General features: G+C 38.0%; 1 protein-coding gene across 1 annotated transcript in view; it reads left to right on the top strand.

The window, feature by feature from the left end:
• Positions 1–8,560, top strand: part of LOC119823686 (retinal dehydrogenase 1-like) — a 38,964-nt gene extending 30,404 nt beyond the window's left edge. Inside the window, exons 11-13 of the mRNA XM_038343769.1 lie at positions 1,608–1,765; positions 4,989–5,063; positions 7,742–8,560. Coding sequence (XP_038199697.1) covers positions 1,608–1,765; positions 4,989–5,063; positions 7,742–7,814 — 306 coding nt within the window. The 3' untranslated portion in view covers positions 7,815–8,560. The remainder of the gene's footprint in view (positions 1–1,607; positions 1,766–4,988; positions 5,064–7,741) is intronic.
• Positions 8,561–14,102: the final 5,542 nt, after the last annotated feature.

Below are 14,102 nucleotides of genomic sequence, written 5' to 3'. Positions count from 1 at the left end.
GAAATAAAAATCAAATGTATGTGGACCATGCAACACACTTAGGACATCTGGATCAATTCAGTACTCAACTGCATTTGCATTTCTGCACTTATTGGTCAATGCTTCTTCGATCAGATTTATTGCTCTTATGGATTTTGGTTAACATTTCTACAAAGGACAACAAAGCAGAAAATAATCTTCATTTAAAGAAACATTTATTGTGTTCCTGCAGTGTGCTCACTGGAATATCCATTTGGTGCTTCAGAATAGGATCCTGGAGCCCTTACTGAGTCAGCTGAGTTACTGCAGCTCTGAGCAAATCCCTGTCTTCCTGCTCCACCTGCTCCCACTGACAGTGTTTGCATTGCTATGCTTCCTAGTTATAGAGTCATGAGAGAATTTAGAGCCCCAAGGTCTGCCCCTACCCTTCAGGGAGTGGCCTCTAACTCCCCCACGACACTCAAATTGACTTGGAACCAGAAAACCATTTGATGCTTGAGGATTTTTGCAAACCCATGTCCACATTTCTCAGGAAGTTGTACTAGCATTCAGAAAAGCCTGTTATGTAATTTTCATAAACACTTTATAAAAATATAGTAGTTTTGAATCCATGTGAAAATCCAGGTGTTTCCTATTACTTTGGAGGGGCATGAGGTACAGACTGAGTTGTGTGTGGGTTTTACTAACCATTTCCAGTAGAAATGAAATACTGGCTTATCCTGGATTAGACAAGTTGTGACTCTCATTCCCTGTCCTGTAACTCGAGCCACCTCCAGAGGTTTTGGTTAGCATAGATAGGATCTGGAGTTAGGGTTCCAGCAATAAATCCTTATATGCTTTTTGGTAATTTTGAATATGGTAACTAGTAGAATCTGGATAAAAATTTTGTGTTCTTTTAACAATTTTTTAATTGATTTTTATTGAGCTCTACATCAATTGTCTCTGCTCCCCTCCTTGCCTCTCCCCTTCAGCCTTTAACCCTCCCCCAAGGTCCCCATGCTCCCAATTTACTTGGGAGATCTTGTCTTTTTTCTACTTTCCTTTCCGTGTAGATTAGATCTATGTAAGTCTCTCTTAGGGTGCTCATTGTTGTCTAAGTTCTCTGGGATTGTGGTTTGTAGGCTGGTTTTCTTTGCTTTATCATTATAAAAGTATCCAAATATAATAAAATGGATGATACTTAAATCAATGTCACGCCAGTGTTCAAGGCATAAACATCGTTTTCAATAATTGTCTCTTTGTTACTCTGAGAGAAAAGCACTGCTTTCTTGGTCTTGTCTTGTTCAGGAACTTGAAGAAAACTAGGCTTAGGATTTAAAACATTTGCAAGGAAATCATGCATTTCCTGATTTGTTCTTCGGTCCTTACATTTTGGGAAGCTCAGCCACATCGTGTAAGAATAAACACAGCCATGAAGACTGCTGTCTGCTCCATAGAGAAAAGAAACGATCAGAGCATGTTTCTGGGTTCACATGAATGGCTATCTGCTTTTATCCTTACCCATAGGTCTGCAGAGAGAGACAGCATCTTAGTCCATGGAGAATGGCTTCTAAGAAAGCATAGGAAATGTTGTTAAAGCATATGCAGTGTGTATAGTGTTAACCTGTGTTTGTGTCATTCTTGTGTAGATATTTGGACCTGTGCAACAAATCATGAAGTTTAAATCTACAGATGATGTGATCAAGAGAGCGAACAATACTTCCTATGGCCTGGCAGCTGGAGTCTTCACAAAAGACCTGGACAAGGCTGTCACTGTGTCTTCTGCTCTGCAGGCCGGGGTAGTGTGGTAAGTGCATCTGAAGTAAGCTGTGCCCTTCCTGTATTAGCCTAATGGTCAGGCTGAGTTGACCACCTGTAGACTTGAACTTTCCTAGAAATTATAGGACCTGCTAGAAAGATAATTTCTATAAATAAAAATTAAGAACAAATTATTGTCTTTCAGCTTTGCAAGTTACTTATGTAGACTATTGACCATTGTAAGCTGTTTGATTTATACAATTATGTATTGTTAGATAATGCCAGGGCACTTGGTACTCTGCTATATAAACATGATGATGAAAATTAAATTCAATTATAATCAACTATGTATTAGATAATGTATATTGGTACCTTATATGCATTAGACATTATTGTTGTTACTATCATTTACCATATTTGAAATCAAACCAAGGTGTTACGGTAGCTGAGCATATGCTCCACCTGTGAGCTCTAGCCTAGTCTGATTTATACTTTTTAATAAAAGTTAAGAGCTCAGTTTCTCAGTCTGACCTTGAACTCACTCTGAGGCCCACACCAGTCTTGGACTTCTCATCCTCCTGCAAAACTTCTGAGAGGCTGGGATCACAGGTCTACATTCATAGACTTGGTGCTTCTTAATTATTTTTTAAATTAATATATGTGAATGTGTATTTTGCTTGCATGTATGTTTGTGCACCATGTGAGTGCCAGGTGCATACAGAAGCCAGAAGCTTGTACCCGATCTGTTGGAACTAGAGTCATAGACAGTTGTAATCCATAGGATATGGTTCCTGGGACCCAGCTCAAGTCCTGTTAGAGCAGCAAGGACAGTTAACACTGATCCATCTCTCCAGCCTTTTCTTTAGCTTTTGAGTTAGGTTGTTCTTTGGTTTTTGTAATTTAACTTTAATACAAATTCTCAGGCTGTCCCTCTCACCGTAAATCTTTGCCCATCATCTCCTTTCAATGAACTGTTTCCTCAGCAACTTTTTCCTCATCAAGCCTCCCTTCCCTCAGTCCTGGAAACAGCACAAGCTGTTTTTTCGTTCTCTCCCCTAGTCCAGTTAAAGAAAGCTAGACACTGAGAAGCATCCTAAGGGACACAAGGAGGCAGTTCTTGACCCTCTTATTCACCTGAAATACCTTTTCCTCCTATGAAAGTGAGAGTCATCATCTAATTATTGACTCGAAATTGTAATGTATTCCTTCCACTCCTCATTTTATCTCACTCAACATCTACTCTTTGTTATCTCTAACCTTGTCTGTGATCAAAACCGGGAGCTTGCTGAGATTTAGCAACATATCAAGAGCATACAACAAATAGCAGAGTGAGCGCTATACGCTCTAAAACATCCTTCTCCACATGTGTCTGTATTAGTGTGAGTTTAGCCAGCTTCACACTAAAATGACAAATCCAAAATGCTGTGAAATATGCCAGCATAATGTCAAGACTGTTTGTATTTTTGGGTATTTCAAATTTTGTATTTCCAAATATGGATTTTCAATCAGTAAAGTCAATGTGATTGAGACAAAAAAAAAACCCCTCAAACTGAAATACTTCTGATCCCCTGAATTTTGGGGAAGAAATACAAAGCCTGTATCATTGAGAGCTTAAGTACATATAACATGGGGCTAGAGAGATGGCTCAACAAGGATTGTACTTGATGTGCAAGTGTAAGAAACTGAGTTTCATCCTGGCTTCTTTGTAAAAGCAAGATATGGTGGTCTGTGTTTGGAAGTTTATCACTGTGCTCTGAGACAGAAGAATCCCTGAACTTCATTGACTAGGCAATTTAGCAAAATTGGTGTGCCTGAAAGATAGAAGAGGAATTGGTAAAAGGAAAAAAAGAACACTTTATCTTTCGCTCTTCTCTGGCCTCCACGTATCTTCCCCATGTGTGCACAACATGTGCAGGTGCACACGCACGCATGCACACACACACACACACACAAACAGACACACACATGTGTATACATACACACTCATGCACACACATTAGATGAATGAAAAATTTATATAAACAACCAAACGAGGGATGCGGTTGAGACATCCCAATCACTATGTCTCCAGGGTTTCCTCAATGAAACATGTTAAAACTGCTATAAAATCTTAATATACAATCAGCATTAAGCCCAGGAGCTCAAACGCCTGTTTTTTCCTTATCGTGGCATTTCCCCAAAGTTTTTTTTAAAGGAAATTAATCAAAGTACCATCTAGTTAGTATAACCAATGATCAACATAGATTTTTCTATGATAAAAGAACTAGTAAATTCAGCATTACTAACTTATATATTGTCATATTCTATATTTGCTAAAGTCTTACTGTGTCACATGCAGTTTTAAAAATCATCTGTCAGAGGACAATAGCAGCTCTATCAAATATTGAACATTATTCTCTCTGCACTCGTATTAAAATAATTGTTCACGGCCTGCAGACCTGCGCTCCAATTGCCCTCTCCCATCGCCTTGATCTACAATGACCTCCTCTCTAGTTATAGTCACACTTTCTTTTTTTTTTAAAGATTTATTTATTTATTATGTATACAACATTCTCCTTTGATGTATGCCCGCACGCCAGAGAAGGGCGCCAGATCTCAGTACAGATGGTTGTGAACCACCATGTGGTTGCTGGGAATTGAACTCAGGACCTCTGGAAGAGCAGCTGGTGCTTTTAACCTCTGAGCCATCTCTCCAGCCCCCTATAGTCATACTTTCTACTGTGTTTGTTAGAAACATCTTCAAAATATTGATAAAAACTGGTTACCAGACTGATCAATGGGCCCGATTCCTGCCACCACTTCTGTTTAAACTGTCTATTTATCAATGAATAAACAAATAAGTATTGACACATATAATAATTGCTGAAGAGAGTTGATTAAACTGCTAAATATATAAACTTCAAGATTACCACAAAGCTTCATGCATATAAGCTATTAAAGGACACCATTCAATCGCAGCCTCTGACACTTCCTTTTATGGCATATTCATTCTTCCTTCTGTTATGATTCAAATTAACAGTATGTGCATGTGTGTCACATGTGCACACATGCACGCACACAAATTCATGCTCATAGTTGTATCATTTATTTCTAGGTAATACATATGGATACTTTCTGCATTTTAGATTATAGTGCAACTTTTAATCTCAGTGATCATGCTTGATCAAAACAAAGGCGTTCTTAGGGAGATTGCTGAATTTTTAAATTTCCTGCTTAGAAATTATGGGATGTGTTAAGTATTATCTACAGTAGCTACCTCTTCTTTGTTTTAGGGTGAACTGCTATTTGGCTCTGGCTGCCCAGTGTCCTTTTGGTGGATTCAAGATGTCTGGAAATGGGCGAGAACTGTAAGCTAAACTTTATATTACAATACATACACATTTTGTGATAAGAATTGCCACTCCCAGGAAACTGTTCTGTTTTCACTACTTTGGGGGTAAACTTCACCTATATTTAGTATCAAATAATTTTTTTAGATGTTGGAAGTACTTCCTAAGTGAAGAAAAGAGATAGCAGGTGTAATATACTTAATTAAGCTCCTCCTACCCATTCAGTGCCATGGTAATTACAGCACCTTGGCAAATAAATTTTGCCTGTTTTTAGGATTTCTTATGGTATATGTAAATAGAAGCTATTTTCAGAAAGCAAGCAAAATGGTAAACTGGTAACAGTGAGATATATGAAAATAAATATTGAAACATTCAAGATATTTGAATATACACTCAAGATATTTGAATAAACACTCAAGATATTTCAATATACCTTTTAAATAATGTAAAGCTGCCTCATTTTAAGCTTATATGCTTCTGGTGAAGTCTAGCTAATAACTATGATGCAGCTGTTAAATAAAGCATTTGCTGCAAAATGTCCCCAGAGAATTACTGAGACCATTACCTAGAATGACTCCAGTGACAGCCTGAGCGGGCTGCTTGTCATCCCGGCTGCCTGGCTAGTTTACACCTGAAATACACACACAAACTGTATTTGTTAAATTACTGCTTGGTCCATTAGCAGTAATGGCTAATACTTTTATCTTAATTTAACCCATTTCTATTAATCTGCTTATCGCCACGGGACTGTGGCTTACTGGCAAGATTCTAACCAGCATCCATCTCAGGCAGGAGATCCATGGTGTCTCTCACTCTGCTCTTCTTCCCAGCAATCAGTTCTGTCTTCTCCACCTACTTAAGTTCTGCCCTATCAGGCCCAAAGCAGTTTCTTTATTCATTAGCCAATGAAAGCAACAAACAAACAAAAGGACCTCCTGCACCAGACTCCTTTCAAGAGTTATGGGTTGTTCTCAAAGGCAGAAAAGCAATATTAATGAATTTGAAAACAGGGATTCCAAAGAATCGCAAATAGTGAACTCAGATGAATTTTTATTTTCTTGATTGTATTTGTCAAATCAGCTTAGCAAATGTTTCCCTGAACCTTCATTAAGGCTCATCTCTTCACGCCGGGAATGAAACAGACGCAACTTAGTCTCATACTGTTTTATGTATTGGGTGGTCTGTCATGAGAAGCAGGACTGTTATGTGCAGGCTTACTAGAGATCACTCAGATCTGCTCAGTCCGAATCAACATGTGACGACCAGCCAAGGGGATGATTAGAATGCAGAAGACTTAGAAGTCAGAGACAGTAATGTAGATTTTTCTTAGCTAAGAAGAAATTTAAGGAGGTAGATGCTCTTGTGGTCTTCATTAAAATTATTTATATGGCATTTCTGAGGAAGGTGACTCAGGTCAACCTCAGTGTGACAATACACAGAATTCTTTGAGTGTCCCGTGTCCCAGTAACCCTAAATACAATGGAAAGCAACTTTATCAAAATTATGGACTAAGTTATCTGCCTCTTTGATATGAACTACTTATTAAAACTCTACATTTTAGTGGATTTTAGACAGCTGGGTCAAGCCATTTAATTATGTTGAAAAATATGCTTTTGAGGTTTTTAAGAGCTAGTTCCAAAAGTTTAAATTATCCACAGAAACTTCCAATATACAGCATTATTGATAGCTCAGGAGAATAAGACATTGTCTATATACAAAACTGAATCTGGAGCAGAGTAGGTAGAGAAGTATCAGAAACCAGCAAACCTGTGTGTGTATAGGTTTCATGATCCTGGGAATATTCCTATATACATGCAATGTATTCTCTTCCAAACAATGCAGATCACAACTGAGTGTAGTCTTTATAAATTAAACCATCCATCAAAAAAAGAAATTATGTATTTCCAAAATTGGATACAGGTAGAACCCTAATAATTACTGTGGCATCTACACATGGACTCAACTTAGCTTCTGATCTCTTGAGATTGACTTGATAATTTTGAAGTGTATTGTTAACATTGAATAATAGAGAAAACCAACATCTGCTAAAATCTGAAAAGCCTGCATCAAGCCAATCTTCAGTTTCTTTCCTCCTTAGGAGGAAATACAAGTGATCCAAAAACAAAATAAAAAAATTAAACAAAGAAACAAAAATATGACCTATGAAGATTAGGGGTTGTTTGGCCCAGATTAAAAAGTTCCTGTTAAAACTACAGCTTCAGAAGAACAGAACGCTGAATGGAGGAGGATCTGCGTCTTTTTCTACCTGCTCACCTTTTCTGTGACAATGCAGATTGTGAATGCAGGCTCAAGTGAAGCTGGTTGTTTATTCTGTTTCTTTTCAGTGACAGTACAGTGCGATGCGTACGCCTCCTTATTTGTTGGGCCAATAAAATATAATCAGATTGAATTATGTACTAGTTAGTCATATGGCCAAATAAAGTAATGTAAACAGCAGATATCTGAAAATAAGCCAAGCACATAATTATTTCAAATAAAAGACATGGTTAAGAATATTTTTCTCCATTGGAGAATTTATGTTTAGCCTTAAACCTAATAATCTGCTAGCAACTATATGAACTATTCTGTATTCAGAAAATATTTTATATTGTTCTTACTCAGATAAGCAAAAAAAACTTGTACCAAATTATTTTCATGTACAATCATGTTTATATGCAATTTTCTTTCCTCTGTAGGGGTGAGCATGGCATGTATGAATACACTGAGCTCAAGACAGTCGCAATGAAAATATCTCAGAAGAACTCATAGAGAAGCCACAGGATGAGGAGAGACCCTTCAGCAATTGGACACATCTCCTATAGTCACCAATACAGTGGTGTTCTCCTTTAACTCGTTCTTCTACTGACTTTTTAAACATAAGTGATTCATCAGTATTAGTGTCACACATAGAAAACATGTAGCTTGATCTGAAAGAATCACTAGCCTTCTAATATGTGACTCCAATTCCTGCTCCATATGAAAAGGATTGATTTTGGGACATGCTCCTTGTGGCTCTGTTATGATCAGGTCTTTTCCAGTTAGATACTTGTTTAGAATATTTACTTGGTAAGGGGGACCAGTAGTGATTTAAGTTCTGTCCCTCAGTGACAGAATTATTCAAGGCATCAAATATTTGTTCTCTGCATTTTAGCCTGGTGTGAATCTCTATGTTATTCATCCTTCCCTAAAAAAGCAACGTGTCTAGAGAGACTTGCAATAATATATGTGCAAAGATACAAGTCTTTAGGGGAAGTTTGATACTCTATCCTTTTAGTTTGTTGTTGTGGCTCACATGATTCACACCATGTACATAGCACCTTCTGCTACTTTGAAAGCATGAGAGTAGGTAGAAGGTTTCTAAGGCAGTACCAGCTTGATGCCTTGAATTATGCCTAATTGCTACAAAGTATGTTGTTCTGTTTCCTATGGTTATCCCCTCTGAGTGATGTGAAATGTTTTCTAGAATGCCTAGTTGGAATTAGAATGTGCAGCTTAATAAAGGCAATCTCACATGATTTTTGTTTAACTTGTTTTTAAAATAAATGTTTATCCTTTGAAAATTTCATATATATGTACAGTATGTTAGGATCGTATTCAAACCTTCTCTCCCCTATTGCCCCCCAGATCTGCATCCATGTACATCCTCCTCTCAGTTCTATGTACTTTTGAATTTATTGTGCCTCACTGAATCCAGTTAATGCTGCCCATATGCACACAAGTGTGGAGCCATTCACTGGGGACACAGTCAATCTATCAGGAGCCAATCTACCTCTGGAGAAAACTGACTTCCCTTCTATCAGCAAGCATCAGCTGCTAATAGCTCCTCTTATAAAGGTGACTTCTGTGCTCCTGCATTCATGCTGTAATGTTGACTGGCTTTTTCTTGTGCAGGTCTCATGTAGTTAACCACAACCACCATGAGTCCATGAGTACAATGACCTGTCATGCCTGGAGGCACTATTTTTTTTTTTTTTTAGCAATCTTTCCTGATCCCTGGACCTTATAACATTTTTACCTCTCTTTCATGATGTCCCCTGGGCCTTGGAGAGAGTGATGCTAACAGGGAAATCCCATTGATTGCTGAGCATTCCACAAATATTTGTTCTCTGCATTTTAGCCTGGTGTGAATCTCTATGTTATTCATCCTTCCCTAAAAAAGCAACGTGTCTAGAGAGACTTGCAATAATATATGTGCAAAGATACAAGTCTTTAGGGGAAGTTTGATACTCTATCCTTTTAGTTTGTTGTTGTGGCTCACATGATTCACACCATGTACATAGCACCTTCTGCTACTTTGAAAGCATGAGAGTAGGTAGAAGGTTTCTAAGGCAGTACCAGCTTGATGCCTTGACCAGTGATGAAGACAATTTGGGGGAAGATTTGATGGACACATCCCATTTAGGGCTGAGTGCTCCAAGGTCTATCTCTCTTTGCCTACTTCTGGCTGTGGGTCTCTGTATTTGATCCTATCTGTTACAGGAAGAAGCTTCTCTGATAACAGCTGAGCAAGGTGCTAACCTATGAGTATAGCAGATTTTTTTTATCGTATTTTATTTATTTATTTATTTATTTATTTATTTATTTATTTATTTGTATACAGTGTTCTGTCTGCATGTATCCCTGCAGGCCAGAAGAGGGCACCAGATCTCATTACAGATGGTTTTGAGCCACCATGTGGTTGCTGGGAATTGAACTCAGGACCTTTGGAAGAGCAAGCAGTGCTTTGAACCACTGAGCCATCTCTCTAGCCCCTTGATCCTATTTATAGTTATTTTTTTGAATTTATTATCTAGGATTTTATCTAAGTTGTTAGGGGCATTAGTGCATGATTGATAATTTTCTGAGCAAAAAATTATTTTAGTATTTCTTGTTACCAGTATTTTGCATTGGGATCTGCCCATCTAGAGTTAGATCACTGTTTCAGTTTTTTTTTTGTTATTGTTATTTCTATTTGGATGGTTTCTCTTCTTTCAGTGCAGGAGTTTATAGTGTTTAGAAGAGATTAGGTTGTGAGAGAGCTCTACTTATGTTTTCCTCTGTTACCATGTTGCTCCAGGTAGCAGGTTTTGTCTATAGCTAACTTCAGTGAGCTGAGTATTGTCTTCGGCAAAAGTCACTATCCAGCTCTTACCCCACTCTGATTAACAGAGGGGCAGGTTGTGACAATAACCAGCTTCCTGTGAAGTACTGAGTTTACAAATGAGTAAAGGGATCTTCATGGCACTGTGAGTAGATGACAGTCTTGACAATGTTAGATATTGTGGGAATGAGTGGAAAAGAAATGAAAAGGAGGTAAGCAATCTAGGTAAGACTTGGGAGCAGTATTAGTTTGTTAGATGGAAAGGATAGGAGACAGAGACATGTAGAAGTCGAAATAAGAGAGGCCAAGGAAAAGGTAGAGTTAATGTACTGGCATGTTAGCTAGGAGTAGGCTGAAAGGAGGGTAAGATCTATATCTAGGTATCATAAACAAGGTTCATTCTGGGTTTTAGAAGATGTAATACTAAGAGGAAATAAGATAAGAAATGTGATAAGAGAAAAGAAAGAAGAGATGGTAGAGAGACAGCACACATCAGAGAAAGGTGTGAACCAGAGGGAACAGTGTTATCTTGCTACAGCTGATGTTGTAGGGGGAACAGAGTTGAGTGAAAATATTAGAAATTGAAACACCGGACTTGGATGTCGCTTCTGTGTCCATGACAGATCTGCTACAGCATCTCCCAGGCCCAGCGCAGGATAGGCTGTGTGCTGGTTTCTGCAAGCGCTGTTCTTTTCTTGTCAGACATTCAAGCTCCTCTTCTGGGTGAGTTTTCGGGCAGAGCCACTTCCTGTCTGTGAGTCAGGACAATTGAGGCAAAGTTTGATGAATTAAAACTTATGGTTTTGAATCTTTAGAAAAACAGTTTACAAACTCAGATTTTGTAATAAAACAGCTTATCATTTCTAAATAATAGACGCCATGTGACAGTGATATTGCAGCATTCTAACAGATGCTACCATCACACAGAGCAACGTGAGAATGAATGAAGTCAGCAGCTCCTGAAGTCATTGCAACTCCCACTTCAAGTTTCGTTAAGCTTGCATAAACTTAGAAGATTTGCAATTTGACTGCCTTTTAAGACAGAACAAAATTACTGACATTTTGAAAGCTGAAGAAATGGAAGTCTGTCAAAGACCTGAAAGATGTTTTGTAACTGAGAATGAAAAATATGCATATATAGAGGTGGATAGTATTCTGAAACCCAAAGAGTACCTATATTTTTACAAGATGTGTTTGAACCATGTATAAACATGCCAACCAACAGACACATAAATATTGTGACAAAGTACTCCATAAGATCATTTCTCATATCACAGAGAAGGCTTAGCATGGAATAAGACAAAATCCAGAAGGAGTTTGATCATTTAAAAATTAAATCTTCTTTGTATAAATAAGTCATTACAGGATTAAACAAGAACTTTCTGCTTTACATTGTCTGGTCCTGAGTCACTGGACAGGATTATATATTTCATTAATTATATCAAGGACACACCAAGAATCATAATTAAAACTCTGGAATGTTTCAGAATTTACTTCCTGGCCACTATTTGTCATGATCAGATGGGAGCTTCTGTGATACAAAAATGATTAACTGGTACAATCAAGAATGACGTTTTCTTCGTTCACCTTTCTTGGATAACCCACGCCTTCATCATCTACCAGTTGCTTGAGCATATTTTTCATTCTTTAGTCTGGGGTGGAAGGGCAAGAAGTAGTTGGTGGTTGTGAAAGTTCTCAGAGGGTTTGTATTCTTGTCTTCTTTCCTTGAGCACTTTGAGTTCTCTTGATGATACTTTTTCTTTGTTCTTCAGATACTTCTATTGCTGATGTTTTTATACCATCAATACACTATGTAACATGAACATTCTTTATGCCAGAACTTTTGTCTTATTACAACAATAATACAAGTCACTCTTCTTTGATTGAATGGATCTAGCATAACTATGCTCATGAGCACTGTTACATGCATTTTCCAAATCCAGCATGACAATGAACTTAACTGTTTTCCCAAACACTCAAATTTAAAGAGGGAAAGAAACTATAAATATGATGAGAGATAAATGACTTGCTTAATATGTGTTAGACCTCGTGTTAAATTCCCATTTAAAATGAAATAATCAAATTTAAAACAAAGTCATGTAAGTAGGTTTTAATATAGTGCAGCAGATGCCTTTCAAAGAACATATTAAAAAAAAGGAAAATTCATACACATGGGAAAAAGACTCAGTAGATTTTAGGGAAACTCTAAAAATTAATATTCTTCTTCTACAACTTGATGAGGGAGTTTTACAAACATGACAAAAATAATTGTCCATTTACCTTTTACCTCTAGAATGTAGAGAAAATAAATATTCATCTTTAGGGTATAGCAGTGTGAAGGATTTTCTAGCACAGCCAAGGCAATAGCATGCCATGTCAGGGTGCCCTTGCTTACTCATAGCCTTTAGAGTGTGACCCTCTCATAGCACCAGGACTCTGTGTTTTTACCTTTAGGGACTCTGCCCAGCATTTCCCCTATTCTAACCCTAACCTTAACTGTAACCTGATGTCAGGGCAGAGACAGGTGCTAGACAACCGCAGGTGAAACCTATTGCAGGAAATACTAGTCAAGTTTTATTAGTGGATTCTTCCAGGACTGCCTTGAAACTCTCTCAGTAAATATGTCTCTCAAAAAATTCCTTCCTATTATTCCAACTCCATACCACTCGAACCAACCTTCGTGGGGGTGATCTAAAGCACTTCATTGTTGCTTCTGATATTTTTTGCAAATACTATATATGGTTTAACATATCCTTTGTATTTCAGTGGCTATTGAACTTCAGATGCTCAGCTGAAAGTCTTCACTAGTCATGCCTGAGTAGACTTTTCCTTTACAAATGCCCAGTATATTAGCTAATTCAGAGACAGTTTTCTCATCAATTGCTTTCTCATTGCTAATATTTCTACCAAAATACAATGAGAATCTTGAAATAACTTCTTGTCCACCGCTGATATTGATGGTGAGGTTTTGTGGTCTTTTCCTATACTTGGCACACTGGTCACATTATCTAAGAAGCTTGTAGCAGGGGTGTTAGCCTAGTGGTTACATTAGTTAGAAGACCAGGCAATAATATTCTGAGGAGTTTAATAGTTTCTGTGCATGCTGAGCTTTCATGGAATAGATGTCAGTTTCTGATGCCCCAACTTAAACTATTTCTCTCTCTGGATTGGTGTGGAGGTGTGGGAATAATTGAGACACAGTTTGCACAATAATATTGGGAAGGGAGTCTCAGGGTCCATTCAAATACTTAAGATCACCCACATTTATTATTCAAACACCTTTTATTCCCCAAGGTAAACTGAGGAGGAAGTTTATTAGCTTTTTGTTTCTGGGGTAGCAGGACTAAATTCACATCCACAGCTCTGTTACAAGCTTGAAATAGACAGCTCTTCTCACGCCATCTACATAATTACAAAGAAAGGAGTAGCATATCCTTAGCTTTGGAGACAGTGAGGCCAAAGGGGCTTTTAGCATCTCTGTAGCTACTGTGACTTGAGAGGCTGGCTGCTGATACAATGCAGAAATATGTGGCCTCTATAATATTGCCCCACAATTCACTCTCTCTTAGTAATATTTAAAATAAAAACCTGTGCTTCTGCAACAGGACAGAAGATCATGCCTGCATTAGAGAAAGACCTCTCCCTTTACCTAAAATTGCCTGTTGTCAGAAGTTTAGGCATCTTTATTAAATGTGGTCTGAGCTCCAACCTTAGTAAGACTCTTCCTAGTAAAGGGTAGGGGCGGTTAGGTATAACGAAGAATGAGTGGGATACCTAGCCCATACCAAAGTCTACTGTTCTTCAGGTAGTCCATGCATATTGACTGATACCTGTGGCTCCCTGTACCCAAGATTTTCTTTGAGAGAGGTTTCCTTGGGCTTTAGTTAATACTGGATGTTGAGCTCCAGTATCCACCACAAAATCTTTAAGTTTCCCCTCCACTCTGAGAGTTCCCTGGGCTCGGGCATGGGGTCCAA

The sequence above is a fragment of the Arvicola amphibius genome, chromosome 1, assembly GCF_903992535.2.
Source record: "Arvicola amphibius chromosome 1, mArvAmp1.2, whole genome shotgun sequence".
In the NCBI taxonomy this organism is placed as follows: domain Eukaryota; kingdom Metazoa; phylum Chordata; class Mammalia; order Rodentia; family Cricetidae; genus Arvicola; species Arvicola amphibius.
This window is presented reverse-complemented; position numbering and strand designations above follow the sequence as displayed.